The 16801-nt window shown below is 44.9% G+C and overlaps 1 protein-coding gene across 2 annotated transcripts in view; it reads left to right on the plus strand.

The window, feature by feature from the left end:
* Positions 1 to 1507: 1507 nt before the first annotated feature.
* The window catches only part of bahcc1b (BAH domain and coiled-coil containing 1b), a 60656-nt gene continuing 45362 nt past the window's right edge, over positions 1508 to 16801 (plus strand). Inside the window, exons 1-2 of one of the 2 annotated variants that reach the window (XM_072373948.1) lie at positions 1508 to 1932; positions 12700 to 13032. In XM_072373948.1, the coding sequence (XP_072230049.1) occupies positions 12861 to 13032 (172 nt within the window). In that variant the 5' untranslated portion in view covers positions 1508 to 1932; positions 12700 to 12860. Of the gene's footprint in view, positions 1933 to 9233; positions 9420 to 12699; positions 13033 to 16801 lie in introns of those variants that run through there. The other variant, XM_072373949.1, reaches the window with a different exon arrangement.

Genomic DNA, 16801 nt, shown 5'->3' on the forward strand with positions numbered 1-16801 from the left:
AGGATTTATGTCTGCATTGTTGCTTTTGGTCTTGAGAACAGTTTCTATTTTTCAACAGGGCAGCTGCGGTTTGGAAAAGTCAGAATAGAATGACTTAGCCTGAACTTCTAGTTTGTTTAGGTTCCAGCTGGAGCTGCTAAAATATTTTCAGTTTGTTGGGTGGAAATGTCTGATGTCAGATTGTCAAAGATCCTCAGTTTAGTCCACCAACACCCTCAATCTGTCCAGATGCCATGTGCTCTGTTACCCTGCCGTGTCTTCAGGTGGCTTTCTATAGAATTACTTCACATTTAGGTTTGTTCTCATTACAGAAATCTTCAAAAGACGAATAAACCGATGCAGATTGACGTCAGTTGCTAAACTGGCCTGCAGTGAGATGAGAGTTGAAAAATAATGAAAAGAAACCTGTTCCTCATTTTTTTTTTAACTGAGGACTCTCCGGACCCGCCCTTTGCGGCGCCCGGGGGTCCCCGCACCCCAGTTTGAGAATCCCCTCCTCCTCTTATCCTGCACAATTATCCCAGGCTCGGCGATGCAGGGGTTAACGTGGTGACGTGGTGCTCCTGAAGCGGTGACCCGCAGGGCAGCCAGTGGGGGCTTCAGGGGGAGAAGAAGAGAAAGCCGAGGCTGAGACCCTGCTTGGAAAAGGAGGGCAGGGGACTCAAGAAAACCCCAACGCAGTTATTACTCTGCCATTATTGCCAAGCTTCAGCTCGCAGAGTTCGCTTCTTCCGCATTCATCCCCAACCTGCGCATTAGGCGTCCGCTTGATCAGGGAAAGGGCTTCTCGAGGGGGGGGAAACTGCTCTTGTTAGCCTGTTTTCGCTGTTTCTGTTGGTTGAAGCCGTCTCTTTGTCTCGTTTGTCCACCGCGACACAGCGAAGGCACACCGAGCTTCCTTTCTGTGGAGGTAAATTCACTTTTACGCACAAACTTGTCTGGACCGTTTGGACTCGATCAAAGGCTGCGGGGCGAGAGCACAGAAATGCGGCGGACTCTTTAACGCTTGTGCTAAATGTTTATAGCGCTCTTTTAATTGAAACCGTGTGTGCACGCCGCTGCTTGCGTCCGCCGGTCGACCAGTGCTCAGAACAGAGTGTCTCTGAAACTCTGGAGAGGAGCTACGTATATTGCACACATAGCATGCATTGATGAGGCGGTGATGAAATCAGAAAGGTGGATAAACCATGACCTCCAGGTGGTAATTAGGCCTATCATTTACCAAACAACCGTCTCCACAAACAGATATCAGTTAGATATCTAGAGAAGGGCTGATTGCACCTTTTTCCTAGGAGCTGTTTCCCAAAACCTATAGCTCACTTTGGTAAAAGTGGAGGGAGGAGGCAGTTAGAGAGATCTGAGCCTGAATCTCTGGCGAATATCCGAGAGATGCATGTGGAAGGAGTGACTGGCCTGCTCTCCTCCTGCTGCTCCACCTTCATGCATAGATCCGGTTCAGCACAATCACAAATGAAAACAACTGGTCAGGGGGGGTAAAAAGAAAAAAAAGTATTTTACGTTGTGTATGAGCGGAGTGAATGCTGGCCTGCACCTTTGTTGGCTCCACTTTTTGGGAGAGGGTGTATTCCTGATGCGTTACCATAAGCATGCTTAATGATGTCCCCTTTTGCCCCCTCCCCTGATGAAAAGAGAGAAGAAAAAAAACAGAAACAGAAAATGCAAGAAGCCTCTAGTCTCTAGGTCGACAGCGCATGGGAAAGAGGGAGACAGGCAGAGGGAGGAAAAAGGAGAGTTTCTCCATCAATTTTCTGTTTAATGTCAGCGCCTCGGTTCCATTGTGGCACAGAGAGGACGCGTCACTCAGACATAAATTTGCTATTATACAGCTTCACGGAGACTCATATCCAGAGGATCCGGCGCTTGTTGTCGGGGAAAATCCCTTGGCGGATACTTTCAACAAGGAGTTACCGTGTAAGTAAACGAAGCGCTGTCTTAAGTCCACACACGTGAATGCGCGTTGGTTTAACACTGTTTTTTCAGTTCTGTTTTTTAACCTTTTTCACGCGCGTTCTTAAGTTTTAAGAGGGAGGGAAACTCTTCCTCGGTTGTTTGTTTTTCGGGTTAGTGCCTTTAACTTGAAGCTATATGGAGACACTTCTATCGTTGTGTTCGTGGTCGGTGGGATTACTCTGAGGCTGTGTTTTTCTAACACAAATGACGATTTTATTACTGATATTATGAATGGAGTTTTTCAACAAAGTCTCGATTTTTTTTTTTTTTAGTTGGGCCTCAACATCTCTGAAACAGCCTTCAGCCGCGGATCCAGCAGTGTGCCCCTGGAGTGATTTATCCTAATGGCCTTTATGTGTTTTATAGAAAGCGGTGGTTTGATTTGGCTTCTTTCACTTATGACTAAAACACGCAGAAGCTTTTACGCCATCGGTGTTGTTGGCCACGCGCTTCCAACAAACGTGGACATTTTGCTCTCTGACAGAAGACGAATAGCCCGTAGATAGATACGTGTTTGAGAGTACACATTTCAAATGAGAAATTTTGTCAGATGGGGCCTCACGTGAAGGGAATATTGTGCGCGCACGGCAACTGAATACTATGCGACTCCCTTTAGCTGAGCTGAGCTGGTGTTACAGTTAGTCAGACTTACTTTTGTTTAATGAAGTTTCAAAATGTGTAAGTTGAGGCAGACTGGGCTGCTGTTTGTTTGTTTCTCCGGCTTCTGTCTCTCTCTCTCTCTCTCACACACACACACGCGCGCGCGCACGCACACACCGAGAGCTTCGGCAACACGTTGGCAGAAGCTCTGATTTCTGACAGTCAGTTTTGATAAAGTGGAAGTAAAGACAAAGGTTTAGTAGTTAATGATTCTGGATTTAGATGTTAATGTGGGAATTCCTGTTTCTTGTTCTTCTTCTCTTTGCTGTTGTTCTTCTTCTTCCCCACAGCGTCTTATTCATGACTTTGTTTTTACAAAAGTATCTGTAGGCTGTTTATTTATGGAGATGAGAGGTAAAGAAGGAGCATAATTCGCAATCCAATTAATGAATAATTGCTAAAAGTCAAGACGACCGAGCAAAGTTTCCCGATTTTTGCATTTGATTCTACACATTCACACTTTATAGCTGTGGGGAAGGAAAAAAACCAAACAAAAAACCTTCAGCTTCGGTCTCCAGATAGGGAAAGTCTCCATTAAACATCTCCTCTAATTCTCTTCGCTCAGGCGCACGCGTTTAATTCTGTATTTTATTTTACTTTGTTGAATTTAGTTTCTTTTTAGTTTTTTTTCCTTCCCATTATTCTATTTATTGAGACAGAAGATTACAAGTACATGTAAAAATAAATAAATAAATTTTAAAAATCCCTAAAATTATAGAATAAATTTCACGGGAGATGGGATTTACAGCATTTACAGTACAGTTTTATAGCCTATAGATTCCACGAGCAATTAAATAGCCCCCGGTGTGGACAGGGTGCGGGATACACGAGTAACGTTTTAGCCACGGTTTTATTTATTTGATTATCTATTCAAAGTTTCTGCAGTCAAACTTTACCACCACTTTTTACGTTTAAGCAGGTTAAGGAGATTTTTGTGTGAAATTGGTTTGAGCTCATTTTTCTACAAAGAGGTGCGAGCTGGTCCTTTATGTGAGCCATAATCATCAGATCCATTCAAAGTGTGACCCAACACACTCACAGAAGACTTGAGGACTGTATATATTGAACATTTGTGTCAATGCTGAACGTTTCCAGAGACTTTCCCTCTCAAAAAGTTGCACCCTGTCTCCATGAGGCACAGTGTATTTTCTGCTAGTTTTCTCTCTGTGTGTGTCTCTCTCTTTTTGTCTGCTTAAAAACGCTGAATGATCAGCAGCAGGAGGTCAGGTGGCCCAGTGACCCCCCGGCTCCCTAGATGTGTGCGGTTTTGCGTTTACGCTCCTCTCGGACTCGGACCTTAAAGATCCTACGTTTGAACAAGACGCGTTTTATGATCTCCATGCTCAGCTACAAAAACACAAAGATCGCTTTCATTTCCAACGTCCCGTGAGCGTGCAAGTATATGCATGTCGGCGGAGCAGGAAGTGTTTGTCGAAATTCTGGAAGACAAACACACAAATTGAGGTAGCACCAGACTGACGCGGTGCGGAGCACGTCAGGCACTCGATAGATTTAATCCCATTATTTGCGGGTATAATGTCAACATTTCGCATGCTGTTAAGACTCGGGTCTCCTCCTTGTCTGAATATAAGCTACACACAAAGCTTACAGTGCAAAGAGCGCAAAGACACGGCAGGAAGGCATACCATGGCTGTTTATGTTGAAATGGTAATGATAATTAAAGCCTCCACCTGCGTGTTTTGATGGTCCATAAATGGATGGTGGCGCTTTCATCTCATCCATACTGCCCTGGTTTACAGAGGGATACATGGTTGTGTGGCAGGTACTAATTTGGTGCCCAAGCTATTCCCTCTGTCACCATCACCATCTTCCTCTTCTCCACTTATCACCGTCTCGATCTAAAGGTGTTAGGCTATCTTTTTTAGTCATACGTCGTAGTGGGTTTCCTTTGGCAATATCAGCCTCTTTAAAGGATTGGGGAGGGTGGGGTGGGGGGGGGGGGGGGGGGGGGGTACTTTAGTCGTTTTATTTTTAATGGCCAGCCATTTCATACCTCCTGACCCGTTGTGAACCTCACTGTCAGGATGATCCGAAATAGCAGCATCTGCCCCGCGCACACAGAGAAGGAAAGGTCATGTTGTTTTTTTGCGTCCAGTCACCCTCTGACTTCATCGCGTCTTCTTCTGTCGTATAGGCAACGATATTGTCGTTTGTCGAGGTTGATGTTTGCATTGTGTTGGGCACCAAAAAGGGAAGGACAGAAAAGAAAAAAGGGAGAGAGGAAAGTAGTCTGAATGCTGTGCCCACATCACCGCTGATACACGCCCAGAGCGCACAGAGCAGTCTTGTTTTTCATAAGCTTGGCAGCGCCGCTACATTTCTTTTCTTTTCTATCACGGATCTGTCTCATGGGGTTGCACCACCTTTAGATAGTCTGGGCGTGTCCCTGATGAGCAGCCCTGTTAGGAAATTCTCATCATTAAACAGCAATCAGAAAGTATGGTGCGAATAGGATGGTTGCCCTGGACGGCCTCCCGCGGAGACGGCTCTCCATTTGGACCCAGTCTCGCCAATGTGTTTCCCGTTGACTGTGAATTGTGCTTTTTCTAAAAACGTGGTCCGACAGACTCTCAAAAGTTTATTCAGATCATTTTGGAGGGTGTGGTTGGAGGCGATTTTAACCCACTGACAATGTCCAACGAGCGTAAAACCGCTTGTTCACCCTATTTTATGCAACTCCTCAAGAGATGAAACTGGATTTGGTTTCTTTTTCTTTAGATGGTGGGGGGTGGAGGGGAAGCACTAAACTTGTACATATCATTTTAGACCAAATTATGGTCTTATGGAAACAAAAGCATGAAAGTTCGAACATATCCCATAAATAAATGTCCCAAAGACTTTGTGTTCCACAGCCTGAGCCTGAGCTGGGAGCCTCTGTTGGCCGGGCTGGGTGCCTGAAATGCGGCCGCGATCGAGAGTCTCTCGCGCTGGGTTTGTGAGAGAGGAAGAGAACGAGAGAGCAAAGGGGGAAGCGATGGGAGAAGGAAGCGAAGAAGGGAAGGTGGAAAGTGTCAGTCAGGAACGCTTCACTGCTCGAGGACAATCCGCGCGCAGGACCGGTCTGTTTCAAGAGCAATCAGTCAATCCGCATTAATTACCCCCCACCCCCTTCCTCCTCCTCCTCCCCCCACTGTATAGCTCGCGCTGGCACACGGACTTGAGGAGGCTTTGGAAAGGGGGGGTGCGTTGTGTTATGCTTTCTCTCCCATCCACGCACCCAGCCCCCACCCTTTTTTTTTAAGTGAAAAAGAACCAATAAAAATCAAGCAATAAAAGGCTTTTCCTTGTCACTAAATAAATTAAATGCAGATTTCTGTTTTAAGTGGCGGCCCCCTTTTGTGAGCTGCGGAACAGGATTTTTTATTGTCCCCCTGTCATTAGTGCAGTGGACAACACTGTCAGGGGAGAGAAGGTGGAAACCGAGTAATTTCATAATAAATACCCTACAGTTCACTATATGAGGAATGGGGCAGGCTCTGCCGACGTTTCCTGCCCTGGCTCCGACAGGTCCAGTTAGAACCAAGGGAAAAAAAGTACCCCCCCCCCCCCCCCCCCCCCCCCCCCCCTTTAACACTTGGTACAAAACTCCTGAAAACAAATCTGATTCTAACATTACGTGACTGTGGTTTTACGTGAAATTTCAAACCTGTTGGTGAGATGAAAACGTCACATTTGTGTCTAATCTCCATGGTTGAGTCCACCCTGTCCTTTTTTTAAAAAAGTAGTTAATTATTCTAATTTGCTCCTATTGAGGGTGCACAAACAAATATGCAGCTCATTTTAATGGAAGAACGGCACCATCTGTCACAACGTGATATTTACCCGTGTCACTCAAATGGCTTCAAATGCATCCAGGTGGGTCCCAACGGGCCCCCAGCAAGAGCACATTTGGACTTTTTGAGAATATCGACTCTGAACAACAAAGTTTTATATTTGCACGTGGTAGCTGCATCTCCGAGGCTTGGACACGCAGACTTCTATGTAAAGACTAACGATTATCTGACCGTAAATCTGCTCTCTTTGAACTTATTTGATTTGAATCGTATATGTATCAATTCATTCCCCATGTATATGAAAATGAAAGTGTCGTTTAGTTCCGTGGATGTAATTCAATGAGTTATCAATCGGCTGCAGTCTCTCTCTCTTTTTTTTTCTTCCTTTTTGTGTGTTGTGTCAACCCAGTTGTGCTTGGAGCTGGACCGAAGCACTGGAGAGTCTGTGTTTTAATGTAAAGGGACATCAGTTGGAGCAGCATGTGTATACTTTATGAGGTGCGTGCTCACTGTTGTCAGCTCTGGACAAGTTCTGCTAAAAAGCAGGCTGCAGGATTTGCTTTCTACTGCTAAATGGACCCCCCCCCCTCCCCCGCGTTGTTGCTGTGTTGTTTTTACAGGAATAATATAGCCTCATAGCAATCTAGGGCATTTTCACACATTTTTAGGGCAACGTTCTCATTACATTTGTGTTTTTTCTTTATTCTTTTGTCATTCTTTGCGTTTTATTTAAACACGGCATAATTTGCTACCTATTGGATAGCAAAAATAAATAAATAAATAAATAAACAAAATAATTTATTGTTATTCTGACGTACCATTTAAGCTCCCGTGTAAACTCGGAAATGTCCACTTAATTATAGAAAGGTTGGCAATGAGAAGTTTTAGCCAACATTTTACGCGCAGCCGTGCCTGAGAGGGACAGAGGATCCAACATTTTTGCTGACAGTAAAGTGAGAAATCTCTTACAATTCTGTCTCTTAACAGACCCATGGCTCTCTCCGCCGTCTCCTTTGTGGACAAAAAAACTTTTCACCCTCCATATTTGTGGAAAAAAAAGGAAAAAAGAGCTCTCTCGGCAGCGCAATAGCTGTTTTCCTGTTTTTGTTGCCGTCCTCTCCTCCATTTTCTAAACACAAAGTTGTTTTTGCAGCAATCCGCGAATCTAACCCTACATTTAATACAACGTGTAATTTCCCCCCTTTTTGCCGTATTCCCTTTGATTTAGTCACTCTTGACTCTCCTTTTGCTCTGGGGCCAACGGGGTTCGCCGCGGGGGTGCCTTAAAACCGCCCCTCCTTATCTCCTTTCATCGTTCAGCGCGGGGCCGCCTTGAAACCGTAGGGGCAGTAATTGCTTTTTTCAGGCAGCCCAGTGCGGACTGGCCAGCAGCCAATCAGAGCCTTGTTTACACTCGATGATTGACAGCACTCTGGCTACTTGCCAACCAATCAGGAGCTTCGCAGGACCGAAGCCCTCAGATTTAACCCTTTGCTTCCACATATAAACAAACCTGCACGGGAATATTAGCCTATAGCAGCTCATATGTTTCGACATGGAAACACACAAGCCCATATCCTTCCACTTTTAATTGACTAAATTAGTGAACCATGCGCAGGGCTAACCCCGAGGACAGTAACGCTTTCAAATTATGCAGTGATTCAATTTGTCAGTGTGTGTGTGTCACTGTGTGTGAGACTGTGTGTGTGAGGGGGGTAGAATTGGAGACAGGTACAGACATATGAAGTATAAATGATTGAATATACGAAGCATTGTTTATTTACATGTAACCCCTCTAAGCCTCCCAACAAATGACAGCTTCATTTAAAGTTTTGTGATGCATTCCTTTACATATAAAGACACTGACGTGGGCTGACAGAGGACTCATCTCATACAATAAACCGATTACTACGAGTTTTAGCCGCATGTGTGAGGCAATGAAACAGCTGGATTTGCTCCCAGAGGAGAAATGACACATATCAAAATGCATATATGCCTGCAGACCCGTTTATTGTCTCTTCAGATTGTCTTGTGGTGCATAAAAAGAAGTTGTGTTGAATGTAAAAAAAAAAAGAAAAAATGCTCCTCAATGCAAAAAGAGTCTATATGCCCACTAAAGCAGAAACCGATTCTGTTAATAAGGGTGAACACGTCCAGCGGAGGCAAAAGTGTAAAAGCGGATTTCCCTGAAGGAGCATCAATAAAACTATCACATCTCCGCTGACACACAGCAAAATAAACGACACCGCGCGCTCAGAACACACGCAGCATCTCAACTGCAGTACGATCACACGGAATAGGGTATCTGCTGTTTGCTCTCCACCCGCGATCACACGGAGCAGGCAGAGCCAGCTCCTCTCCTCTCCTCCACACTGAGCCGAGCCGAGCCGAGCCGTGCCTCGCCGCCTGTCTCCTCGCATTTGCTCGCGCACGCAGAGCGCCAAGGGTTGCAAATCAAACGCCCGCCGTTTCGCTCCTCGGCTCCGGCGGCTCACCCATTGGCTCGTAGCAGCAGCCAATGGCAGCTTGTGTTTACCGTCGAAGGAGAGGGTGGTAGTGGTTGTGTGTGTGTGCGCGCGCGCACGCGCGCGTGTGTCTGTGTGTGTGTGGAAGAGTAGGGTGCGGTGGTGGAGGAGCGCCTCACGGGCACGCTTTCACATTGTAGTTCTCAAACCAATAGGCCTGCGCGTCCACCCCTCCCCGCGCACACACCCCTTCAACCTCAACCTCCTCCACCTCCTCCCCCTTCTCCTCCTCCTCCGGCGTGTCTGAGTCTCCGGCTGCATGAACGAGCCTCGATTCACTACAAGCCTGAACTTCTACGATGCGTCTCTCCCATACCTCAAGTGACTGCACAGCACAGTCTGCAGCAGCATAGGATGTAATCAATCCCACATGTTTCATCTTTGCGACTCGGGGATTTTCACTTTGAATCATTTTTGTACTTTTTCTTTCATTATACCCTGCTCGCCACGCAGTGGATCTAACTTGCCAGTAAGTCGCAAATGATTTTATAGCTTTCTTTGGTATTATTCGGCGTTCGCGCTGGATGAGGCTTTTAGTTCGGCTCTTTAATGCAAAGGGAGACTTTTAGCGTTTTATTTAAATAGAGATTTACCCGATTGCGAGACAAAAAAAAAAACAAAACAAAAAAAAACAACAACTCGTCTTCACTGTCATGTAGCTTACCTTTAGAGAAAAGATGTTCAAATGTAGGCTGGTCTGGGTACTCTTTAAAGCGTACGGATTACTAATCTGTGGGCATTCTTCATCCATTAACTGCGTTAAAGTGGCAGATCTCACGGGTTCGCAGGATTTGGAAGGTCTTATTTCACGATTCTTCTGTGTGCAGGACTGAGCTGTGTGTGTGTCACTTTTTGTTTTTGACCTCTCCCCGACGCCGAAATACTTATGTGTTCTCAAATTAATTTATTCCAAAAACCTCCTGCTTGTCATTGCGGCTCGTGCTGTATAAACTTGTTCTAAATTGTAGATTTTGGCTTTGCCAGTTTCCTGTAGTGCGAGTGTGTTAGAGAGCGAGAGTAAGTCGGTGAGGTTTATTGCAGTCTGCGGTGCTCCCTCCTTATGGAGGCTGTGCAGACGCCGGTCTGTCTTCGGCTGAGCCGGGCTTGTCTCTCCTCTTTACTCGGCCTCTGAATATCTGAATTTAGTGCGTCTGTTATGCTCTGTGACTTTATTTTATTGCAAAATTACTGAGGGCAACGCGTTGGCCTCTGGACCCGAGACACTTTGCTGTAAACGCTTTTTTAAATATTCCTTTTTCTGGTTATATATTTATTTGTTTGTTTGACCAGAGCTCCACGCATTTATGATTGAATAGATTTCTACTCAAAGAGCACAAAAGGCGCTTTCCCCCCCCCCCCCTTTTTTTTTGTTTGAAACCTCGATTGCATGTGATCTGAGTAATACAATTCTTTGCGGATTTGCTGGCTTTTGTGGAAAGTTCATGTAATGTCGTCTTGACCAACAGTGGTTACTTTTGTAGGGGGATTTTCGTCTGACGATAGTTTGACCCTTTCCAGGGTACTGAGGTGCTCGTGTGTGTGTGTTTGCGTGCTTGGGGAGGTGTGTGTATGAGGTTTGGGGGAGTCTTGACTGGAAGGATGTCTGAACGCCTTCCACGTTGGCTGTGCACGGACGCACACACACGCACGCACGCCCACATTCACACGGTATTGCAGATCCAAAATGATCATTTTCCCCAACTGTTACGCGCGATCTGTTCACGTCGTTTTGTTTGCGTGGCGTGCGATAACACGGGATTTAGATTCAGGTTGTTAAATGTAGCCTGAGTGGCTCTCCGTTGACGTGGAATGTAAACACCCAGGACGCGTGTTTACGGCCTGAAAATTTTAAAACGTATAGACAAATGTCAGACGAGAGTGGTGTGTGATTGATGTCCCGTAGAGAAGGGCCATTGTTTCTCACAGCCTAGGGGACAGGAGAGAGCCCATTTTGCCTTCCCTGTGCGCACACAGCCTGCGTTTCTCTCCCCCCCCTTTTTTTTCTCCTCATTTCTCCCATCGTCGTCCACCACATATGCTCCAAAGAGATAACGTGGTGCTCGCAAACAAAAAGGAAATTTAATAATTCAAATGCACTCGCAGTTTGGCAAAGAAAAAAAAAATATGCAAGGGGGTGTATAGACGCGAAACACACACACACACACACACACATATATACGAACACTGAGTCTGGCAGAGCTGTGGAAGTTTGGAGATTTTTCTTGCTTAAAAAAATAAAAAAAATTCTTGAAAGTTGGCGTGTTTGAGCAGCGCGCCTGTGTGTGTGTGTGTGTGCGCGAGACCGTGTGTCCAAGGAAGACTTAAAGAGTACCCGAGCTCGTGCAGGCTATATTCTCTGCACTTTATAAGCTCCTGGTCCACCAGAGCATTTGATATTTTCTTTGTTCCTTTATCGTTGGTTCCTGAAAGGTGCTATCTGCATCTACAGAGCGTTAGGTGGACGTGCCACGCATTGGAAAGCCCAATAGATGGACTGCTGCGGTGTGCTTGGTAAAAACATGCACCCGCATCTCCCCATCGTATCTCAGGGAGCCCTATTTGAGTAAATGACCAAAGCTATGAGGGACATAAAATCCCAGTCTATTTCCCTGTTTATTGCCCCACTCCCCTCGCGCTGTGGCGTAAAGGTGATTTGATTTGTGGTTGTGATTACAGTGCAGCCTATATGAATATATATATGTATACAGTGTAGCAGACCTGCATGGTGTTTTTGCCATTGTCAGGAGGCGAGGGGGCCACTGATGTTGACACCGTAGTTGATCGAAATAGCTGCTTCGTTGCAGTGTTCGTTAATAAGCCATAACACAAATAACGATCCTGATTACAGTGGGAGAAACTATAAAAAGTCCAATCGTGATATATTCCTGAGAGCAAAACACGAAGGGCATATTTAGCTCATACACGCACCCAACAGAACCAAGGCAGTGCTGCTGTTTGGATCCTCCTGACGCCTCTCTTTCGAACAGAAAAATCAAGAATATTCTCTTAAGTGACACAGCGTCTTACACGAATAGACAAGGCGATCAGATTTATTGATAAATAAGTGAAGAAATGACCATAACTCAATTCATATAAATAGCCACCACTATTTCTTTCAGTTTGGAACTCTACAGGCTGGGGAATAGCTTGAAGTCCCCATAAGGATAAAAACGGAATCTGTGCAGATGGTTTTCTTAACGTTTTAGTGCAAAAGCCCCGAGGTCCGGCTTGTTTATGACCAGTCCTCGTTGAGTCTAGAATTATAACATCTCCTTCATCGACAGTCTTTTTTAGCCCGCTGCTGTACTGTACGTCTGAATTAACTGTTTGTACTTAGACCAGCTCTCCCATTTCCTTTCCATTCTTTTTCGCTGGTAAAGAAAGCTCCTTTGCGCGTTATTTGCATCGTGTCTGGTGGTGTGTGTGTGTTGGGGGTAGGGGGTGGGGTGGTGGTCCACTGTTGGGGCAGGCGATGTAGTGCAGGACAAATCTCCATGCACTCACCTTGGTCGTGTTTAGAACAGATATTGCTCACCTTCGTGGCACAATTCACCGTCGAAATATTGCCAGAGCAGAAAATGCGTAAACGTGCTTTTTAAAGCGTCATGTGGAACTTGTGTAGTCTACTGAATACTGCTTGTTTGTCTAAACTTGAGCAGGGACTGTCTCTCAGCCTTTTCTTCAGCGCCACATCCCTGCTTGCCTCATTATTGTCAGCGCTGACTTGTCTCCTGCTCTCTCTTTTGTAGGACATGACGGGGACTCCGTTTCTTCCCTGCGAAGCCAAAACTCCGCTCAGTGCGAGGGGAGCCCGAAGTTCATAAAAAGGGATTATTTGCATCTGGGTGCATAAAACCTTCGGTGCTTCCGGATTTTACTTTGGATTTGGGATTTATCGGTTCTCATCGGGATGGAAAGCCGCGATTTCGCACCGCCGCACCACCTCCTGACAGAGCGGAGCGCCTTGGTTCACAGCGCCGCGTCTCGGATGGCGCCAGGCGGCCACGGCTCCGTGCAGCACCCCGCACACTTCCAGCCCGGGAAATATTACTCATCTCCCCTCTCCATGGGTCCGCACTCAGGTCAGTTTGCGATCCGTTTTTTAAAATGTATTTTAAAATTTTTTTGCACTGTATCCATGCCAAGTACGGCTTTGAAACAACAATCTACTCTCCTTTATATGTGGCATGTTTTCCATATTGCAAACTTGGGGGAAACCTTGAAACTCTTTTGTGACGAACCAGAATTATCTCACGTGGAAGCGTGGGAGGAAAGCAACTTTGTGAGAGTTTAGACATGAGAAATGAAAATAGAGGCGCAGACATTTTCAAGACTTTGATGTTTTTGCCTTCTTTAGCGAACTGTTTATGGCCCAGCTGCTTGCTGCCTGTAGTGATACAAGAAAATATATGTAAAGTTCAAGCTCATGTAAAAGCAATGTACTGCATGAAACCCAAAAAGAAACAGTAGCCGCGTTTGCAAATGAATATAACTTTAAATGTACGATATGGCTCATTCTTTACGTTAAGCTTTCAACCTTAAAGCATTTGAAAATATTGCAGAATTCTTTGGTTTTACCAAACAAGGATTATGAAGCGTATTTAGTGACGTAAGTCAAGTAGTCGTTTCCTTTTGATGTAATTAATTCCAGTTGGGTTATTGCATCGTTTATGTTTCCCATTAAACAATGAATGAAAGGTATATTGGAGCCATGTTTCCATGGCCTCTTCTCCTTTTTAAATTTTCCATAAGGATGGTAATTTGGTGCCGATAAATTCGGGGCACATGCGGTTTTGTGCTGTTCCCAAAGTGGTGGTTGCAGTGGGTGGGAGTGAAGAGGTAATACTAGAAAATCCGGTTTCTATATTGAGCAGGGACGTGACGGGGTGCGAATGGGTTGACAGTGCATGCATTAGATTTAACAAGTAGCTTTGGTATCCTGTCTCAAAAGGGTGTGTGTGCGCGCGCGCGCGTCTATGCGTGTGTGTTCAGGGAGAGTGATAGGCAGCACATGAAATCATTAATTGTATATACCCTATTTATAGCAGAATTAATTGGAATGGCTGGATGAATGTAGGGTATGAAACACCCTTAAATGATCATTTTCAAATGCAGCTGGTCCTTCTACAGACGCTGATACTGTCTGTCTGCTGTGTGGAACGTTATCTTGATCCACCGTTTTATGTTCTGAAGTGGTTCACAAAAGTAAGCCTGACATGGGATATTAATGGATATTTATTAAATACATGCCACTTTATTTATTATTTTCAGAATATCTTTTTCTTTCTGTGTATGGGACAGTTGAATTATATAAATATATATATATATATATATACATGTGTGTGTATCTATACACGTGTTTATATATATATATATATATATACATGTGTGTATTCACACCAATAGTGCAGCTTTTATATTGTTTATTACATTATCAGTTCAACATATGTTCTGCACGTCATATGAATTTTTTCTTGTAAATTCTAGCTTCTAAAATAAAAAAAAAAACTACATTGGTCTGCGCTGTATGTCTCCTTTCTCTTGCGTTTTACCATTCGTATAAAGTAATTCCCATTGTTGTCGATCTGCATTGTACTTTATTTCAGTGTGGCACGAAATGATAGGCCGGCCATAATTTAACGTTGATAATACATTTTGGACATTTTCTAAGAAAGTCAGCTTCCCGTGTCTCTTAAATCTAACTGAAATTATTCAGCCAAAAATATCTGTGTCATTTTTTTTGGCAATAAACACTCATCTATCTCGCATAACAATTCACATACCACTTTGACTGATATTGCGTCTCGCTGATATGCATTACAGCCCAATTTAAAAGTGATTCTGTAATGTTGAAAAGGGGAATAAGCATAGTAATGCGGGGTGATAATGCTATTGAAATATATTCAAGAGGGCCTCTCACTGGGTCTCAAGGTGCATGACACTGTATTGAGATCCCAGGTATCCAGGCTCTCCATGCATGTCCCTTATGGGGTTTTGACTGACATGATGGGCATGAAGGATTGTTGTTTTGGGGTGGGGGTTGGGGTACGGGTGTGTGTGTGTGTGTGTGTGTTTGGTGGGAGGTTAGGATGGGGAGGATGGGGGGTTACCTTTGTCCTTGCACCCTTAGAGATTCAGAGAGCTGTATGCTCTGCCCTAGGCTTCGGCACAGGGGGTAGATATGATGTGTAGTTGGCCATAGCAGAGTAGAAGGGGGGTTATGACAGGAGTTCATTTTAGATTTTTGTATGGACACACACACTCACACACACACACACACACACACACACACAGGCTCTCTTAACAGTCTCATTCTACCAGACCGTGTGTATCACTTACTGAAATAAAAAGTAAGGGGGAAAAAAAAGCCTCCTCATTCTGCTGTTTCTTCATATCCCAGAAAACCAGCAATCCATCAATTTTCCGAAGCCTCTTATTTAGATCAGCATGGTGTCTGCTTGAATATGGTCGCTCTTGACAAAATGATGGAATGACAGACGCATACTAGCGTCATAAGACTCGGCCTCCATTTGATAAAACCCCTAAATTATATTACACAGACGTTTAGATTACTGATAGGAGCAGTGGGAAAGCCTTTGTCTCTGTCTGTCTGTTTGTCTTTCTCTTTCCATTTTCACTTCTTTGCTCTTATTCCCACCTCTCTTTTCCTTTCTTTTTTTTCCTCCATGTTAAGTGATGTTAGCCCCTGGGCGGTTGTTGTGCAATCATGTGTGTGCGCGTGTGTGATTAGGGTTAGATTTAGCCTGCAGTAGCACAGGTGTGCAGCATTGTGGAGGGCGTGGCAGCGCTTGTCATTGAACAGGTGTGTTACTTCCCAGACAGCAGACGTTTTCTGTTTACACGATTGCGTATGCGAGAGTGTCCGCTTGTGTGATTGTAATACAGACAGAAAGAGTTTACATTCACCTTATGTGTGCTCACATGCACAGCTGCACACACACACACACTCATTCACTAACTTCGAAGGATCTCTATCTTCAGCTGCTAGTGTCTTACGCTCTGAGAGATGTAATAAAAACATACCCTTTTGGTTAGACTAGATATCCTCTCTTTCTTTTCTGTGGGTCCTTCCTCTTTGGTTCTTTTCTTCCTGACCTTCCTCTTCTTCTCGCCTCTCTGTTCTTTTCCCTTCTCCCCGTGTTCAGTCTTGTTACGGAAGCACAAGATCCTGCGGTTAAATACTGCATATCTCTGCTGTAAATGTATGTTGATGAATATGTGCGTTACATGCAGCGGCCCGGTCCATTCATCATGATCCTGCCACGAAAATCTCTCTTGGAAGTTTCTCGCCTTTGATCGTCATGGCGGCATTGATGACACACCCCTTCACCCTCCTACCCGCACACACCTTCACACACAAACGGCGGTGCACAGCGTTGAAAGAGAGGACGGCGTATTTTTGCACATGCATGAGTTTGGATTCTGAGTACATGCTTGTGGAATGTGAGATACAAAGATCTTTGGTTAATATAGATATGGAGTAGTGTGTGAGTGTGTGTGTGTGTGTGTGGTTATGTTAAAAGACAAGGGTGAAGTATAGCCCTGTAGAGATAAAGAAAGAAAAGAAAAGCAATGATAGAGCAAAGGAGTAGGAGGAGGGGAGTAGGAATGGGGCTGTGGGGGTGGAGGGAGTAGATTGGCTGAATGTTTCCACCTGGTTGGTAATCCAGTCAGATTACCACCGCCTGACAGCACCCACTGCCGTCATCCCCGACTCCCCAGCCTAGCGTCTCTTCTGCCTCTCAAGAGTGTGAGTGAGTGAAAGCAAGACAGAGGAGACGCTTGGCTCAGTGTGTGTGTGTGTGTGTGTGTGTGTGTGTGTGGAGGGGG

The sequence above is a fragment of the Leuresthes tenuis genome, unplaced genomic scaffold (genome assembly GCF_036924035.1).
Source record: "Leuresthes tenuis unplaced genomic scaffold, fLeuTen1.0.hap1 SCAF_20, whole genome shotgun sequence".
NCBI classification, from domain to species: domain Eukaryota; kingdom Metazoa; phylum Chordata; class Actinopteri; order Atheriniformes; family Atherinopsidae; genus Leuresthes; species Leuresthes tenuis.